Here is a 13,006-nt window from a genome sequence, read left to right as displayed (position 1 = left end):
AGAAGTTGCAATTTGGTCTAATTTAGCAGCAGACCTGTATCTTATTTTTCTGAGTGAAGACCCCCAAAGTGGAATCGGTGTTTTTAGATTTCACCTTAACCCCTTAGTCATGTGGATTTGGATCGGTGGCGCTGTGATGCTTTTCGGTATGTTAGTTGCTTTGGGGAAGAACAGAACAACAGTAAAAAAATAGAATAATACCAATCATGGACAATGGTGATCTTTTAGAACATATTAGGCTTGTTCCCGACTTTCCCAAACCAGGAATTATGTTTTATGACATAACCACACTACTGCAACAACCATACGCATTTAAAGAGACCATAGAACGCATCGCAAATAGTTGGAAAAATGCGAAAATAGATACGCTCGTTGCAATTGATGCCAGAGGGTTTCTGCTCGGTAGTGCTCTAGCCTATAAACTTGGCGTTGGACTTACCTTAGTACGCAAAGCCAATAAATTACCTTTTAAAACAATATCGACAACCTACGATTTAGAATATGCCAGCGCTACACTAGAAATGCATGTCGATGCTTGTCAACCAGGGCAGCGTGTTCTAATTGTCGACGACCTATTAGCAACAGGTGGAACAGTCGCCGCAACAATTAAGCTTGTCAAACAATATCATGCACAGATTATCGGTTGTTCCTTTCTACTTGAATTAATGGCACTCAATGGTCGGGAACAGTTGGGGGACCTACAAGTCAAATCCTTAATTCAAATTGAAGCATAACCAATAAAATAGCCTAAACATAATGCCTAATGCCCTTGTAGCTCATCAGGATAGAGCGATCGCCTCCTAAGCGATAGGTAGCAGGTTCGAGTCCTGCCAAGGGCAATAATTTCCTGACCAGAATAGTTTTGTAGATAAAGACACTAAATAGAAAGCCAATCTTAGGTATAAAAAAGTAAAAATTAAGTAGAAACCATTGTTCAGTTTGGAATATAATAATAAAGTCGTTACGCTACAAGAAAATGTTTAAGGACTAAGGAATAATGACAATGAGGAATTTAAAAGAGCCAACAAATCTTTGGAGACGCAAAAGTTTTATTGTTATATTTCTTTGCATGGCGGCAAAGCCAGCAACCGGCCTTGCGCCAATGGATACGAGTTATTGTAACGCTCCTTACTTTGCCAATGCTGGAACATTACAAAAACCAAATGTTACCTTTCTACTAGATACATCAGGATCTATGGGGTCCCGAGCACATGCATTTGAACCTTATATTTTTCAACCGCAAGTTACGTATACAGGAACATTTGACCCCACTAGATGCTATCGTTGGAGCAGCCATAGCAATTATGAGGACCGTCGTTTTGAAACAACAATAGATGCCAGTACTAAAGTTCAAGCCGATGGCTCTTGTGATGAATTGACCAATGGTGGTTATGCTTTTTCTGGCAACTTTATGAACTATGCTTATATGACACGTTTAGAACTTGTCCAGCATGTTCTAACGGGTGCCAAATGGGATGCTACACGAAGAGTGCAAGAATTGGAGCGAGATAACTTTGGGAAGTTTAGAGACTGCTTTGATCCTTCCCCATATACTGATTTGCCATCTAGTCCAGCAGTTCATATCGACCGTTCTCAACGTCGTTCAGGTCAAAAACTACCATACCATGTAGCCGATGGGATGTTTATCGAGTTACGTAGCATGCCGACCTGTGATCCAAGCCTCTATGAAAGTGCAACTAATGGAAACCCTGATCAATATCCTGTAACCCATCCAAATGTCCATGTAAGCTCAATTGATGTTTTTGTAAAAAATGGTAACGGTATCCAATGTCGTAGAGACGATCTATTTGGTAATACATGTAACCCCAATCCTGGAGCCTTACGTATTGATTCTCCCGAAAACCCCCAAGGTGTTATTCAGGATCTTGCTCCCGAATCTCGGTTAGGGCTAGCAACTTTTGGGGGAGACGCACGGGGTGGCCGTTGGCGCCACTATTTAGGACAACCTGTTAATGATATGGTTACAAAGATTCGTGATTTAAGACCCAATGGTGCAACATCAACATTAGAAAGTTTTATTACGGTTATTCAACTACATCGTTTTAAAGCACCTATTTTTCGGGGTAGTGATGAGTTTGAGTTGATTCATGACCCGAATGGTTTTTCAACTGATCCTTATTTTGAATGGGAAGGTAGTAAACAGTATGTACCTTGTCGTCAAACATTTGTTGTGACGATGACTGACGGAGAACCTAATGAAGATATGGGTTATTACTTAAGTATGCCTGATAGTGACCTTCATACATATACAGCAGACCCTGATTATCTAGCCTACATTGGAGAGTTTGGTCTAAGTATTACCGATACTGATGGTGATGGACACGAAGCGTTTGTCAAATTACAAATGTACCCCAATGGCAGTAACATTGGCCCTGGCGATGGTGTAACCTTTAAGCATTCTGGAGAACCTAATCTTGCCATTCCTCAATGGCCTCCAGCTGCTTATCCTAGCTGGGGCCACCCTGCAGAAAGGCCTGTACATGATTTTTTAGATGATGCTGCCTACTATTTTCATACTGAAGATTTACGTCCCAATGATCCTAATATGGCAGGTAAGCAGACTATTACATCCTTTTTTGTCTATACGTTTAGTGCAACAGTTAACGCTAAATGGTTAATGTGGGCCAGCGCAATTAATGGAGCATTTGTCGAGAAGGATGGTATTCCTGGTCCTTCTGCACCTGAAGAATATGACGAGAATAACGATGGCGTTCCCGATGGCTTCTTCTTAGCAGAGCAAGGAGATCAAGTTGAAGAGACGTTACAAAGAACAGTATCTGCATTACGCAATCAAGCCTTTTCTGGTTCACCAGCAGTAGTCTTGTCTGGTGGAACACAAAATGAAGGTGTTGCCATTAGGTCCTTTCTAAAACCAGAATGGAAGAGTGATGACGGCTCCCTAACAACACGCTGGATTGGGTATCTAAATGGACTGTGGCTAGATAAATATGGAAACATACGTGCTGATGATAGTCGTGGGGTTGCTTCTGCCGATGGGCAGTTAGTCTTAGCAGAAGATTCAATTATCGAATATCAATACTCCGTTAGTGATGAAGAAACCTATGCTCTCTACTATCACGATGTCGATCCTAGCAATCCTAATGATCTACCCGATGGCCAAAAGTTTATCCTTCCCGGTACCAATGGGTGGCATAAAAAGACACTCGTCGAAGACGTCCCTGGCGTTCTAGATGCAGGTCGTAAACTCTGGGAACAAGATCCAGCAACACGAAAAATCTATACCCATACTAAAGCGTATACCAAAGATTCTAGCTCTAAGATAGCCTACGCAAAATTGGGCGCGACAGATCGATTAGATTTTACAGCAGGCAATGTCACCCACTTTACCAACCTAATGTTTGATCCAGATAATGCGAGTGATCCAGAAGTAACAACCCCAGCGGGGGAGTTAGAAGCCCAAGATCTAGTGAAGTATATCCGAGGAGAAGATAAGACAGGTTGGCGTCCACGGAAATATCGTATCAATGGAGTAGATAAGGTTTGGAAACTAGGAGATATTTTTAGAAGTACCCCAACAATAGTAAGAGAACCAGTAAGTCCCTGGAAAGAGAAATTTCCCGGTGAGTTTCCTGATTACACGGAGTTTTTAAAACGCGTAACAGGAGAAGCAGATATGGTTGTCGTTGGCGCCAATGATGGAGGTATTCATGCCTTTCATTTAGGAACCTTTAGAAATGTAGATCCAGACCAAACAGATTCACGAATAGTAGAAGCCTACTATGATTCAGGCTCCTCATATAGTGTAGGAGAAGAGCTGTGGATGTATATTCCGAAGCCAGCGTTAGGACAGCTAAAGTGGTTACCGACTTTAGACTATTGTCATACGTATTTTGCCGATGGAGAAGTACAAGTATTTCACGCTAACATTTTTCCAGATAACCTAGGAAGTATGCGAGGTAGTTCGCATTATAAAGGGTGGGGGACGATCTTGGTTGTAAATGGACGTGTCGGCTGTAAACCGATCAACACGCATCAAGAGAGATTGTATCCTTATATTTTAGTATTAGACATAACAGATCATGACAATCCAGTACCGATATTAGAATTAACAATCCCCGATGAAGTTACCACGACAAGCCTAGCAAATAAGGCAGGGTTTTTGAATGCGCCAGTGTTAGCAAGAACCCAAGCAGATACCAATAGTGGAACCCCATCCTCATTAGAGGATTCAAGTAAAGATTGTTGGTGGTTAATATTTGGAACAGGAGCGGAGAATTATGATCATTCGGATGCGGCTTCACCGAAGATATACATCCAGCATCTAGATGCCCGTCCGAGTGCAGCCAATAGTAGTTGTGTATTTAGTACGGTGAAGGAATTAGAGACAGATGCGTCGTTGAAAGTATCGAGATCGATCCCACGTTATTACGGAGATACGAGTATTAGTAAGGAATTTTTCATTAAGCCGTTAGCGTTGGATGTAGGTTATCCAAGAGATATGGCATCCTTAACGCCGCGTGTGAACTTTTCGACAGATGTGATTTATTTTCCGATGACATCGTTTGCAAGTAGTGGAGATCGTAAGGGACGGATCTTGCGAATGACGACGAATGGCTCGAGTCAGAATGAGAAGTATGGATCGGATCCAAATAATTGGGAGGTATCGCAGTTATTTGAGAGTTATGGTTCGTTTTCGGCGGAGTTAGCGCAGGTGGGGCGCGTAAATAGTTACAGTAATCAGTGGGAAGTACATTTATTTGGAGGAACGGGGCATTACTATACGTCGTCAGATGCATCGATGATGGATACGAATATGATATTTCGATTGAGGGATCCGTGTTGGGATAATGGTAGTTGTGATCCTGAGTCATCGAGTGCCCCGGCATTAACGAGTATAGGGCCGTCGGATCCAGGAAGATTAATAGACTGTTATTTGGATGAGCAGTCATTGGAGTTATCGTCGGGATGTAAGTTAGAGTCAGGGGGAGTGACGACACCGTATAGTGACATCTTGGAATTGACGAGGCGGATAGAGACGATAGGAAGTTGGCGAATAGAGTTTAGTGATCCGTTAGAGCGAGTGATCCATCCTCCGACGGCGTCGAGATTTGGGACAGGGGGAATAGCATTTACGTCATATATTCCGACGGGATCGGCGTGTGATTTAGCGGGCCGATCTAAGTTATGGATACTAGATCCAGAGATAGGATTAATTCAGAATGATCCGACGACGAGTTTGGTAGATGTAGTAGGTGAGGCACGGATAACGAGTGTAGGAAACAGTTTAATAGTGAGTCATAGTGGCGGATCTTCAGAGATAGAGGAGAATCCAGAGGCAGAGTCAAAGTTAAGTGGTATGCAGATTATTCAAAGGCCGGTAAAACTGAAATGAATATGTTGTTAAACATTCAGGTTGATCTTGTGCCAAGGTGCGGTGATTTAGGTTTTATGCAATGTTGTCGACAGTATAGACAGTGGATATATGATTTTAGGAGGTATAGCGATGGATAATTTACAACTAAGACCAACCGGTTGGAAGGTCAAAGCTATCCTAATGGTACTATTTGTCTGTGCAATTGCTCAGCCAGCTAGTGGGCTTTCGCCGATGGACCCAGCTTATTGTCATGTGCCGCCCTTTATTAGTAGTCAGGTAAGGCCGAACATTACATTTATCATCGATGACTCTGGTTCGATGCGAGCGGGCAGTTATACAGATTCAGGTGGGCCTATTGAAGAACGTACCTATCTGCCAGGTAGGGGGTATGTTGGTTATTTTGATAATACCAAATGTTATCGCTGGAGTAGCCAGGCTAACCATATGGATCGCCGTTTTGAAACAACAGATGGTGTTGCTACTGATATCCAACCAGATGGTTCTTGTAATGAAGGTATCAATGGTGGGTATGCCTTTTCTGGTAATTTTATGAACTGGGCTTTTACAACACGGGCAGAGGTTGCTAAAGAGGTTCTAACAGGGGGGCGTTGGGACGCAACTCGTGGGTATACCTTCTATGATATTGCTGCTAACTGGATTCCCCAGCAGGATTATTGTTTTGATCCGTCACCCTATACAGACTTACCCCGAAGTGCTGGCGTTCATATTAACCGAGCTCCAACTAATACTCAAGGGTTTCCTAATTGGCAAAATTATATAGATTTACGAGGGCTGCCAACATGTAATGATGCTGATCAGGGGGCCCACCGGCACCGTTGTAGTCGCTGGAGTGGGGGAACTCGGATTCACTCTCATGCAAGTAACAACAATGGTTGTTTTGCCCAGGGTCAGATGCGTATGAGTTCCGTTGATCGCTTTTTGAATACCAATACAGGCATACGTTGTAGATGGTCAGGTAATCGGAATCTTTGTAATCCAAATGCTGGTGCTTTACGTGTTGATGCTCCGACAAATCCAGAAGGAATTGTGCAAAATATGGGTGATGAAGCACGTTGGGGATTAGTTTTCTTTCACCCTTGGAATTCTGGAGGAATTTGGAGTCATTATCATGGGCAGCCCATGGCAGATTTAGTCAACAGGATTCGTAATCAGCCGGCTAACCGTGGAACTCCTACTCAGGAAGCATTAGCAACGGTTGGCCAGTTGCATCGTTTTGATGGTCCTATTTTTCAGAATAATGAGTTTAATTTAGTCGCTCCTAATAGTCGTACGGATGGATTTTCGACAGATCCCTATTTTGAATGGGAGGCTAGTCAGCAATTTACACCGTGCCGTAAAAGTTTTGTGATTGTAATTACCGATGGGCGACCTTGGAGTGATATGAACGGCCGTGATTTTACAGCTTATGTGAATGAATATGGTGCTGACAGCCTTGATGCCGATGGTGATGGACATGAACCTAATAACAGAGTTGTTTATCCAGATTGGCCGCAAGTTAATGCTGGCCAGGGGGTTAATACGGTTGCTGGTGGTGGGGCTCACCCGGCAGTTCCTGAGTGGCCGCCGCTTGTTTGGCCTACGTGGGGTCACCCTTGTTGTCAGAATGATTATCTTGACGATGCTGCGTTGTATTTTAATACAACAGATTTACGGCCAGATTTAGTTGGGGATCAGACCCTAACATCTTTTTGGCTATATACTTTTGATCGATCTTGGATTGGGCGTTGGTTGACCTGGGCTAGTGCCATTAATGGTGCTTTTGAAGAACGTGATGATATTCCGGGGCCATCGTCTCCGGAAGAATACGATACTAATAATGATGGTGTACCTGATGGTTTCTTTTTAGTTGATGAAGGTGACGAGGTCGAAGACGCTATTCGGGATGCTGTTATTTTAGCCTTAAATCAGACCTATTCAGGTTCTTCTGCTTCTGTTCGGACCAGTGGTAGCCAAAATGAAGGGGTTGCAGTACGGTCTTTCTTGCGGTCGGAATGGTCAAGTTTTAATGGGCAATTGGTGGCACGTTGGGTTGGGTATTTAAATGGTATTTGGTTAGATAAATATGGTAATTTGCGTGCTGATGATGGTACTACGACACCAGACCGTGAGTTAGTCTTGTCGGAAGATTCTATTATTGAATATACCTATGATGTTGCTGAGAGTGAAACCTTTGCGCTTTACTATCACGATGTTGATCCTAATGATCCTAATGATCAGCCAGATGGCCAGAAGTTTCTTGTTGGTACCGATGGCTGGCATCGTCGTACTCGGGTTGAGGAAGTTCCCGGTGTTTTTGAAGCAGGTGTAAAATTATGGGATCGTGATCCAGCAACCCGTAATATTTATACCCACACTAAAGCCTATACAACAGATGATGATTCAAATGTTGCCTATGCAAAGTTAACGGCAGATGATCGTGTCGATTTTACTGCTGCGAATGTGGAAGAATTTCGGCGTCTCTTTTTTGATCCTGATAATCCTAATGACCCCTATGTTAATACAGATGATCATACCGATGCCGATGAGTGGATTTTTAATGGCGGGACAGGTTATCGGCTGCTGTGGCGTATGAATTCAACGGGTGATATTGAATGTATGAGTTATAACAATCACGATTGTACCTGGGGTAGAAATCATCGTCAGGTAGATTTTTCTCGTGCACAGCCATTAACCTGTGGTGAAGAGCATTTACGGGAGTGGGGTATTACAGGATATGGATGGTGGCGGCATTGGTGTACACGGATATTGGCTTTTTGGCAGCGTAACCAAAATCAAGAAGAAGACGAAGCGGTTTCTTTAATTGATTATGTGCGTGGCGTAGATCGTACAGACTGGCGTCCACGTACCTATACGCTTAATGGCGAAAATAAGGTTTGGAAGTTAGCTGATATTGTGCGCAGTACACCTGTTATTATTAGAGAGCCTGTTAGTCGTTGGCATGAAAAGTTTCCTGGGCAGTTACCAGATTATGTAGAGTTTTTGACTGGTGTTACGCAGCAGCCAGATATGGTTGTGGTTGGAGCTAATGATGGTGGTATTCATGCCTTTCATTTAGGTTCTTTTACAAACACGGACCCAGATACAACGGATAACCGTACCGTTGAAGGGTATTATGATGCTGGTTCACAATATGAGGTTGGTGAAGAGATTTGGATGTATATTCCCAAGCCGGCATTAGGTCATTTAAAGTGGTTGCCTACAGCGGACTATTGTCATACTTATTTTGCTGATGGTGACCTTCAGACATTCCACGCTCAAATTTTTCCAGATAATGCACCCGCTCCGCACTATAAGGGCTGGGGGACGATTTTGGTTGTGAATGGTCGGGTTGGGTGTCGACCTATTAATACTCATCAAGAGAGATTGTATCCGTATATTTTGGTTTTAGACATTACAGACCATAATAATCCTGTGCCTATTTTTGAATTAACCGTACCTGATGAGTCGTCTTCTACTAGTTTGGCTAATACGTCAGGCTTTTTGAATCCTCCGGTACTAGCAAGGACGCAATCAGATATAAATAATGCCAGTCCATCGTCATCAGAGGACCCTCTTAAATCTTGTTGGTGGTTAGTTTTTGGTAGTGGCTCAGAAAATTATCGTCATACGAATGCGACAACTCCAAAAATTTATATACAGCATTTAGATGCAAGAGCGAACCCCGCTAATAGTAATTGTGTTTTTAGTACGGTTAAAAATCTTGGTTCGACGGCTAATGTGTCGACGGCTATTCCTCGTTATGGCAGTGATACAGATCGCCATGGTGAGTTTTTTCCGAAACCATTGGCTTTAGATGTCGGTTATCCCTTTGAAGCGGGAGAGCCTCATGTGAATTTTTCTACAGATGTTATTTATTTTCCGATGATGTCCTTTGTTGATGGAGACCGTAAGGGACGGATATTGCGAATGACAACCAATGGAGCTAGCCAAAGTCTTAAATATGGTTCAGATCCAGGCAGTTGGCAAGTTTCTCAGCTGTTTGAAACCTATGGACCTTTTTCGACTGAAATTGGGCAGACAGGACGTACCAATGAATTATCGGGGGATTGGGATGTCCATTTGTTTGGTGGTACTGGGCACTATTTTGATACCGCAGATGCGGGTATTGTTGATACGAATATGATATTTAGATTACGTGACCCCTGTTGGAACAATGCAACATGTATTCCTTCTGCGAATACCTCATACGCTCCCGAAGATCCTCTTCTGTTAATTGATTGTTCTCTGGATCCTGAGACCTTTGAGCTCAGATCTGGTTGTAAGTCACGAGCAGGGGGTGTGGAAACGGATATTACAGATATTATGCAACTAACTCAGTTAGTCCAAGCTAGTGGTAGTTGGCGTATTGTCTTTGATGATAATTTAGAGCGTGTGATTAACCCACCAGCTGCCGCAGGCTCTGGTAGTATAGCCTTTACGTCATTTACGCCTAGTGGATCGCCTTGTGATTCTATTGGAAGTTCAAAGTTATGGTTGTTGGACCCCGAAATAGGTTTACTTCATGGTGATCCTCTTGATATGGGTGTAGGTGAGGCGAAAGTACAGGGTGTTGGTCAGAAACTATTGATTAGTCAGAGTGGTGGGGCCTTACGTTTAGATAATAATCCTTTGTTTGAGTCACCAATAGATGGTATACAAAATCTTATGACACCACTGGAGTTAAAATGAGTTTTATCTTAAATAATCGTTTTTTTTATTTTATTGTATGTTTATTCTTGGTCAGTAGTTCTTCAGCTCAAGCAGAAGAAGGGCTTGACGAGATTCAGTTTGATTTACAAAACGTACCTATTTCGGCTATATCCTCGAATCACGTACAGATATTTAGAGGGCAAACAATTACACGCCATCCTGAGTCACGTGTGATTTGGAATGCTGGAAGACAAACAAAAATTACATCATCTAGGCAAACTATTGCTTCGATCAAATTTACTAAACTTGGTAAACAGAAAGTTGCTAAGCTCATTATGGTTACTAGAGTAATGCGTGATGGCATTCCTGGTATTGAGCCAGATGGACGTTCTACTGATTTACGTGATGTTGGTGAAATTCAGGCACGGACAAACCGACAGCTTGCAAGAGAGGCTAGGGCTGCAAGGTCTAAAGCAATATCAGCATCGGCAGCTCAAAAGAGATCTTCTTCTTCCGGTTCCAAAGGTTCATCCAGTAGTCAACAAGGTGTTCCCTTTTCGAATGGATCTGGTGAAGGAGGTGATTCTTCCTATGAAAAGTATAGGGAGTACCTGATTCGTATTGGTGAACTTAAAGATCCAAGTAAAAATAGATGATCGATAATACAAGGAGCCAGCTTATGAAATATGACAAACTAGTTATGATTCTAAGTGTATTGTTATTAACCTTGGCATTACCCTGGTCCGTTGTTGTCCAGGCTAATGAAGAACAGCCCCAAATAGAAGTAGATTTAAGTGAGTACGACCAAACAGAGGTTCTCATTATTAGTATTACACCTGATCAGTTGACCATAGATACGGGTATGGGGATAGGTACGGGGCAAGTGCTATTTCTGGCTAAAGGTGCCGAGGTTATTTGGGGGATTTCCCGGCCTTTTGTGATTTCGGAATTACGTCCATTGCTAGCCGCTATTAAATATAGTGAAGGCCAGGATGATGTTGTTCAGAAGGTGTATATTTATCATTATTACGATTCTGAGTATATGAGATAAGCTTAAGTGCTTATCTCCGGTAACGTTTACCATTAGTTTTTCTGCGTTGTTGTATTAATTTTCGTTACTGGAACTTAAGTTATGTCTAATTCTCCATTTATGGTAGGAGTCATCATTTTTCTTGGGGCTTGTATCGGTTCTTTTTTAAATGTTGTTATACATCGAGTACCGTTTGGTGATAGCCTTTTTACACCGGGATCACGGTGCCCTAACTGTTTTACTCCAATTCGTTGGTATCAGAACATTCCTATTGTTAGCTGGCTTGTCTTACGTGGGCGCTGTGGGTCATGTTTGTATCCGATTTCTGTACGTTATCCGGCTGTAGAACTTTTAACAGCAATTGTTTTTGCTTCTCTTGCTGTTTCAGTCTCAAGTACGTTTCAATTTGTGGTGCTTGCCTATTTTATTTGTGTTTTGATTGTTTTAGCACACATTGACTTAGATTATTATATTTTGCCCAATAGTCTAACGTATCAATTAGTTGTTGTTGGGTGCGTTGTTCAATTGTATTTTCTGGAACGTGCTTTTATGCCTGTGGTTGTAGATGTGTTGTTAGGCCCCGGTATTTTGTTGCTTCTTCGTCAACTATATTTCTTGTTTCGTGGTCAGGAAGGTTTAGGTTTAGGAGATGTTAAACTTTTGGCCGGGATAGGTGCTTTTGTTGGTGTTTCTGGTGTTTATTTTACGATTTTTTTTGGGAGTGTTATCGGTGCTATTGTTGGTTCGATAGCACTACTTGAACAACGTTCAGGGCTACAAACAAAAATTCCTTTTGGTCCTTTTTTAATTTCTGGAGCTATTGTTTGGACTTTTTGGAATCTTGTTGCTGATCCAGGTCAAGTGCTACAACAGCTATTTAGTTATTAAGAGTAAAGATAAAAATATCTTTAAGAAACAGCAAATTTACGCCTAGCATGTAAACAATATACAGGATAAAACGCTTTAATTATAAGGTTATGACTATTGTTTCGTAATCAATTACGTGTCCAATTATTAGCACTTGTTATAACGTATGCTATTTGTATTGTTGTCGCTATTGTTTCTTTACACACTTTACAATACCGGACATTGCTTGCTGAAATTGAGGCACTGGAGCAAGTAGATTTTCGGTCTAGTAATCCCTGTCTCCTCCATCGTGTTACATGCCTAACTAATAAGATAGAATCTTTTATAGCTGTTGTAGAGACAGCTAGCTTCCAAGCTGGTTGGCAGGAGGAGGGGAGGGCGCGTTATGCTGTCGCCTATGTCAAAACAATATCTAAATTAGTAAAAAAACAACAGCCAGCGTACCGTTTAGATGCGATAAACCTTCTGTTAGAACAACAAAAAGATACGGTTATATTTTTGCTTACTTTTGTTCTTTCCGCTGTATTTGTCTTTTGGTTACTTGCTGTTGTTTTACCTGGACGACATTCTCTTCGGCAATTGCGTGAGGGGCTGGCAATATATGTTAAGACATCACAGTTACCTTTTTCAAGTACTCAAGATCCTTTGGCTTCAATTTTATCAGATACGTTGACCGAACTAGATGAGGCCAGATACCAATTGCTTGCAGCGGAGCGTTTGACAACAATGGGATATTTTGCCGGAGGTATTGCTCATCAGATTGGTAATCCTTTAAGTGCCGCAAAACAGTATTTAGAAGCGCTTATGGCAACTGATGAATTGATTCAACCTAGTCAGTCTGAAGCTGTTAAGCGTATAGATATACAGCTCAGCAGAATTCATCGTGCGATTGAAGGTTTATCTCGTTTTGCTAGGCCTGAACATTTGACAATTGAATCTATAAATGTACACAATTTTGTTCAAGAGTTGACTAGAGATATACAAACGACTTGGGGTAAAAAGATGATACTTCAGGTCAATATTGATACGCAGTTAATGATTCAGGCAGACCGTCTTGCTTTAGAGCAAGCTATGGTTAATTTTGTGCATAACGGTATCGAAGC

At 42.0% G+C, this 13,006-nt stretch overlaps 1 protein-coding gene and 1 non-coding gene across 2 annotated transcripts; both read left to right on the top strand.

The window, feature by feature from the left end:
* Nucleotides 1–206: 206 nt before the first annotated feature.
* On the top strand, nucleotides 207–734 carry LOC132563918 (adenine phosphoribosyltransferase-like). Its single transcript, XM_060228677.1, has one exon. It carries the CDS (start codon nucleotides 207–209, stop codon nucleotides 732–734), a length of 528 nt encoding a protein of 175 aa, XP_060084660.1.
* A 31-nt stretch (nucleotides 735–765) lies between these two features.
* Nucleotides 766–839, top strand: Trnar-ccu (transfer RNA arginine (anticodon CCU)). The gene has a single exon. It is a non-coding gene; the product is annotated as a tRNA-Arg (tRNA).
* Nucleotides 840–13,006: the final 12,167 nt, after the last annotated feature.

The sequence above is a fragment of the Ylistrum balloti genome, unplaced genomic scaffold (genome assembly GCF_031769215.1).
Source record: "Ylistrum balloti isolate Yb309-2 unplaced genomic scaffold, AGI_CSIRO_Ybal_v1 Utg371922, whole genome shotgun sequence".
NCBI lineage: Eukaryota > Metazoa > Mollusca > Bivalvia > Pectinida > Pectinidae > Ylistrum > Ylistrum balloti.
The sequence above is the reverse complement of the archived record's forward strand: the minus strand, read 5'-3'. Positions and strand labels throughout refer to the sequence as shown.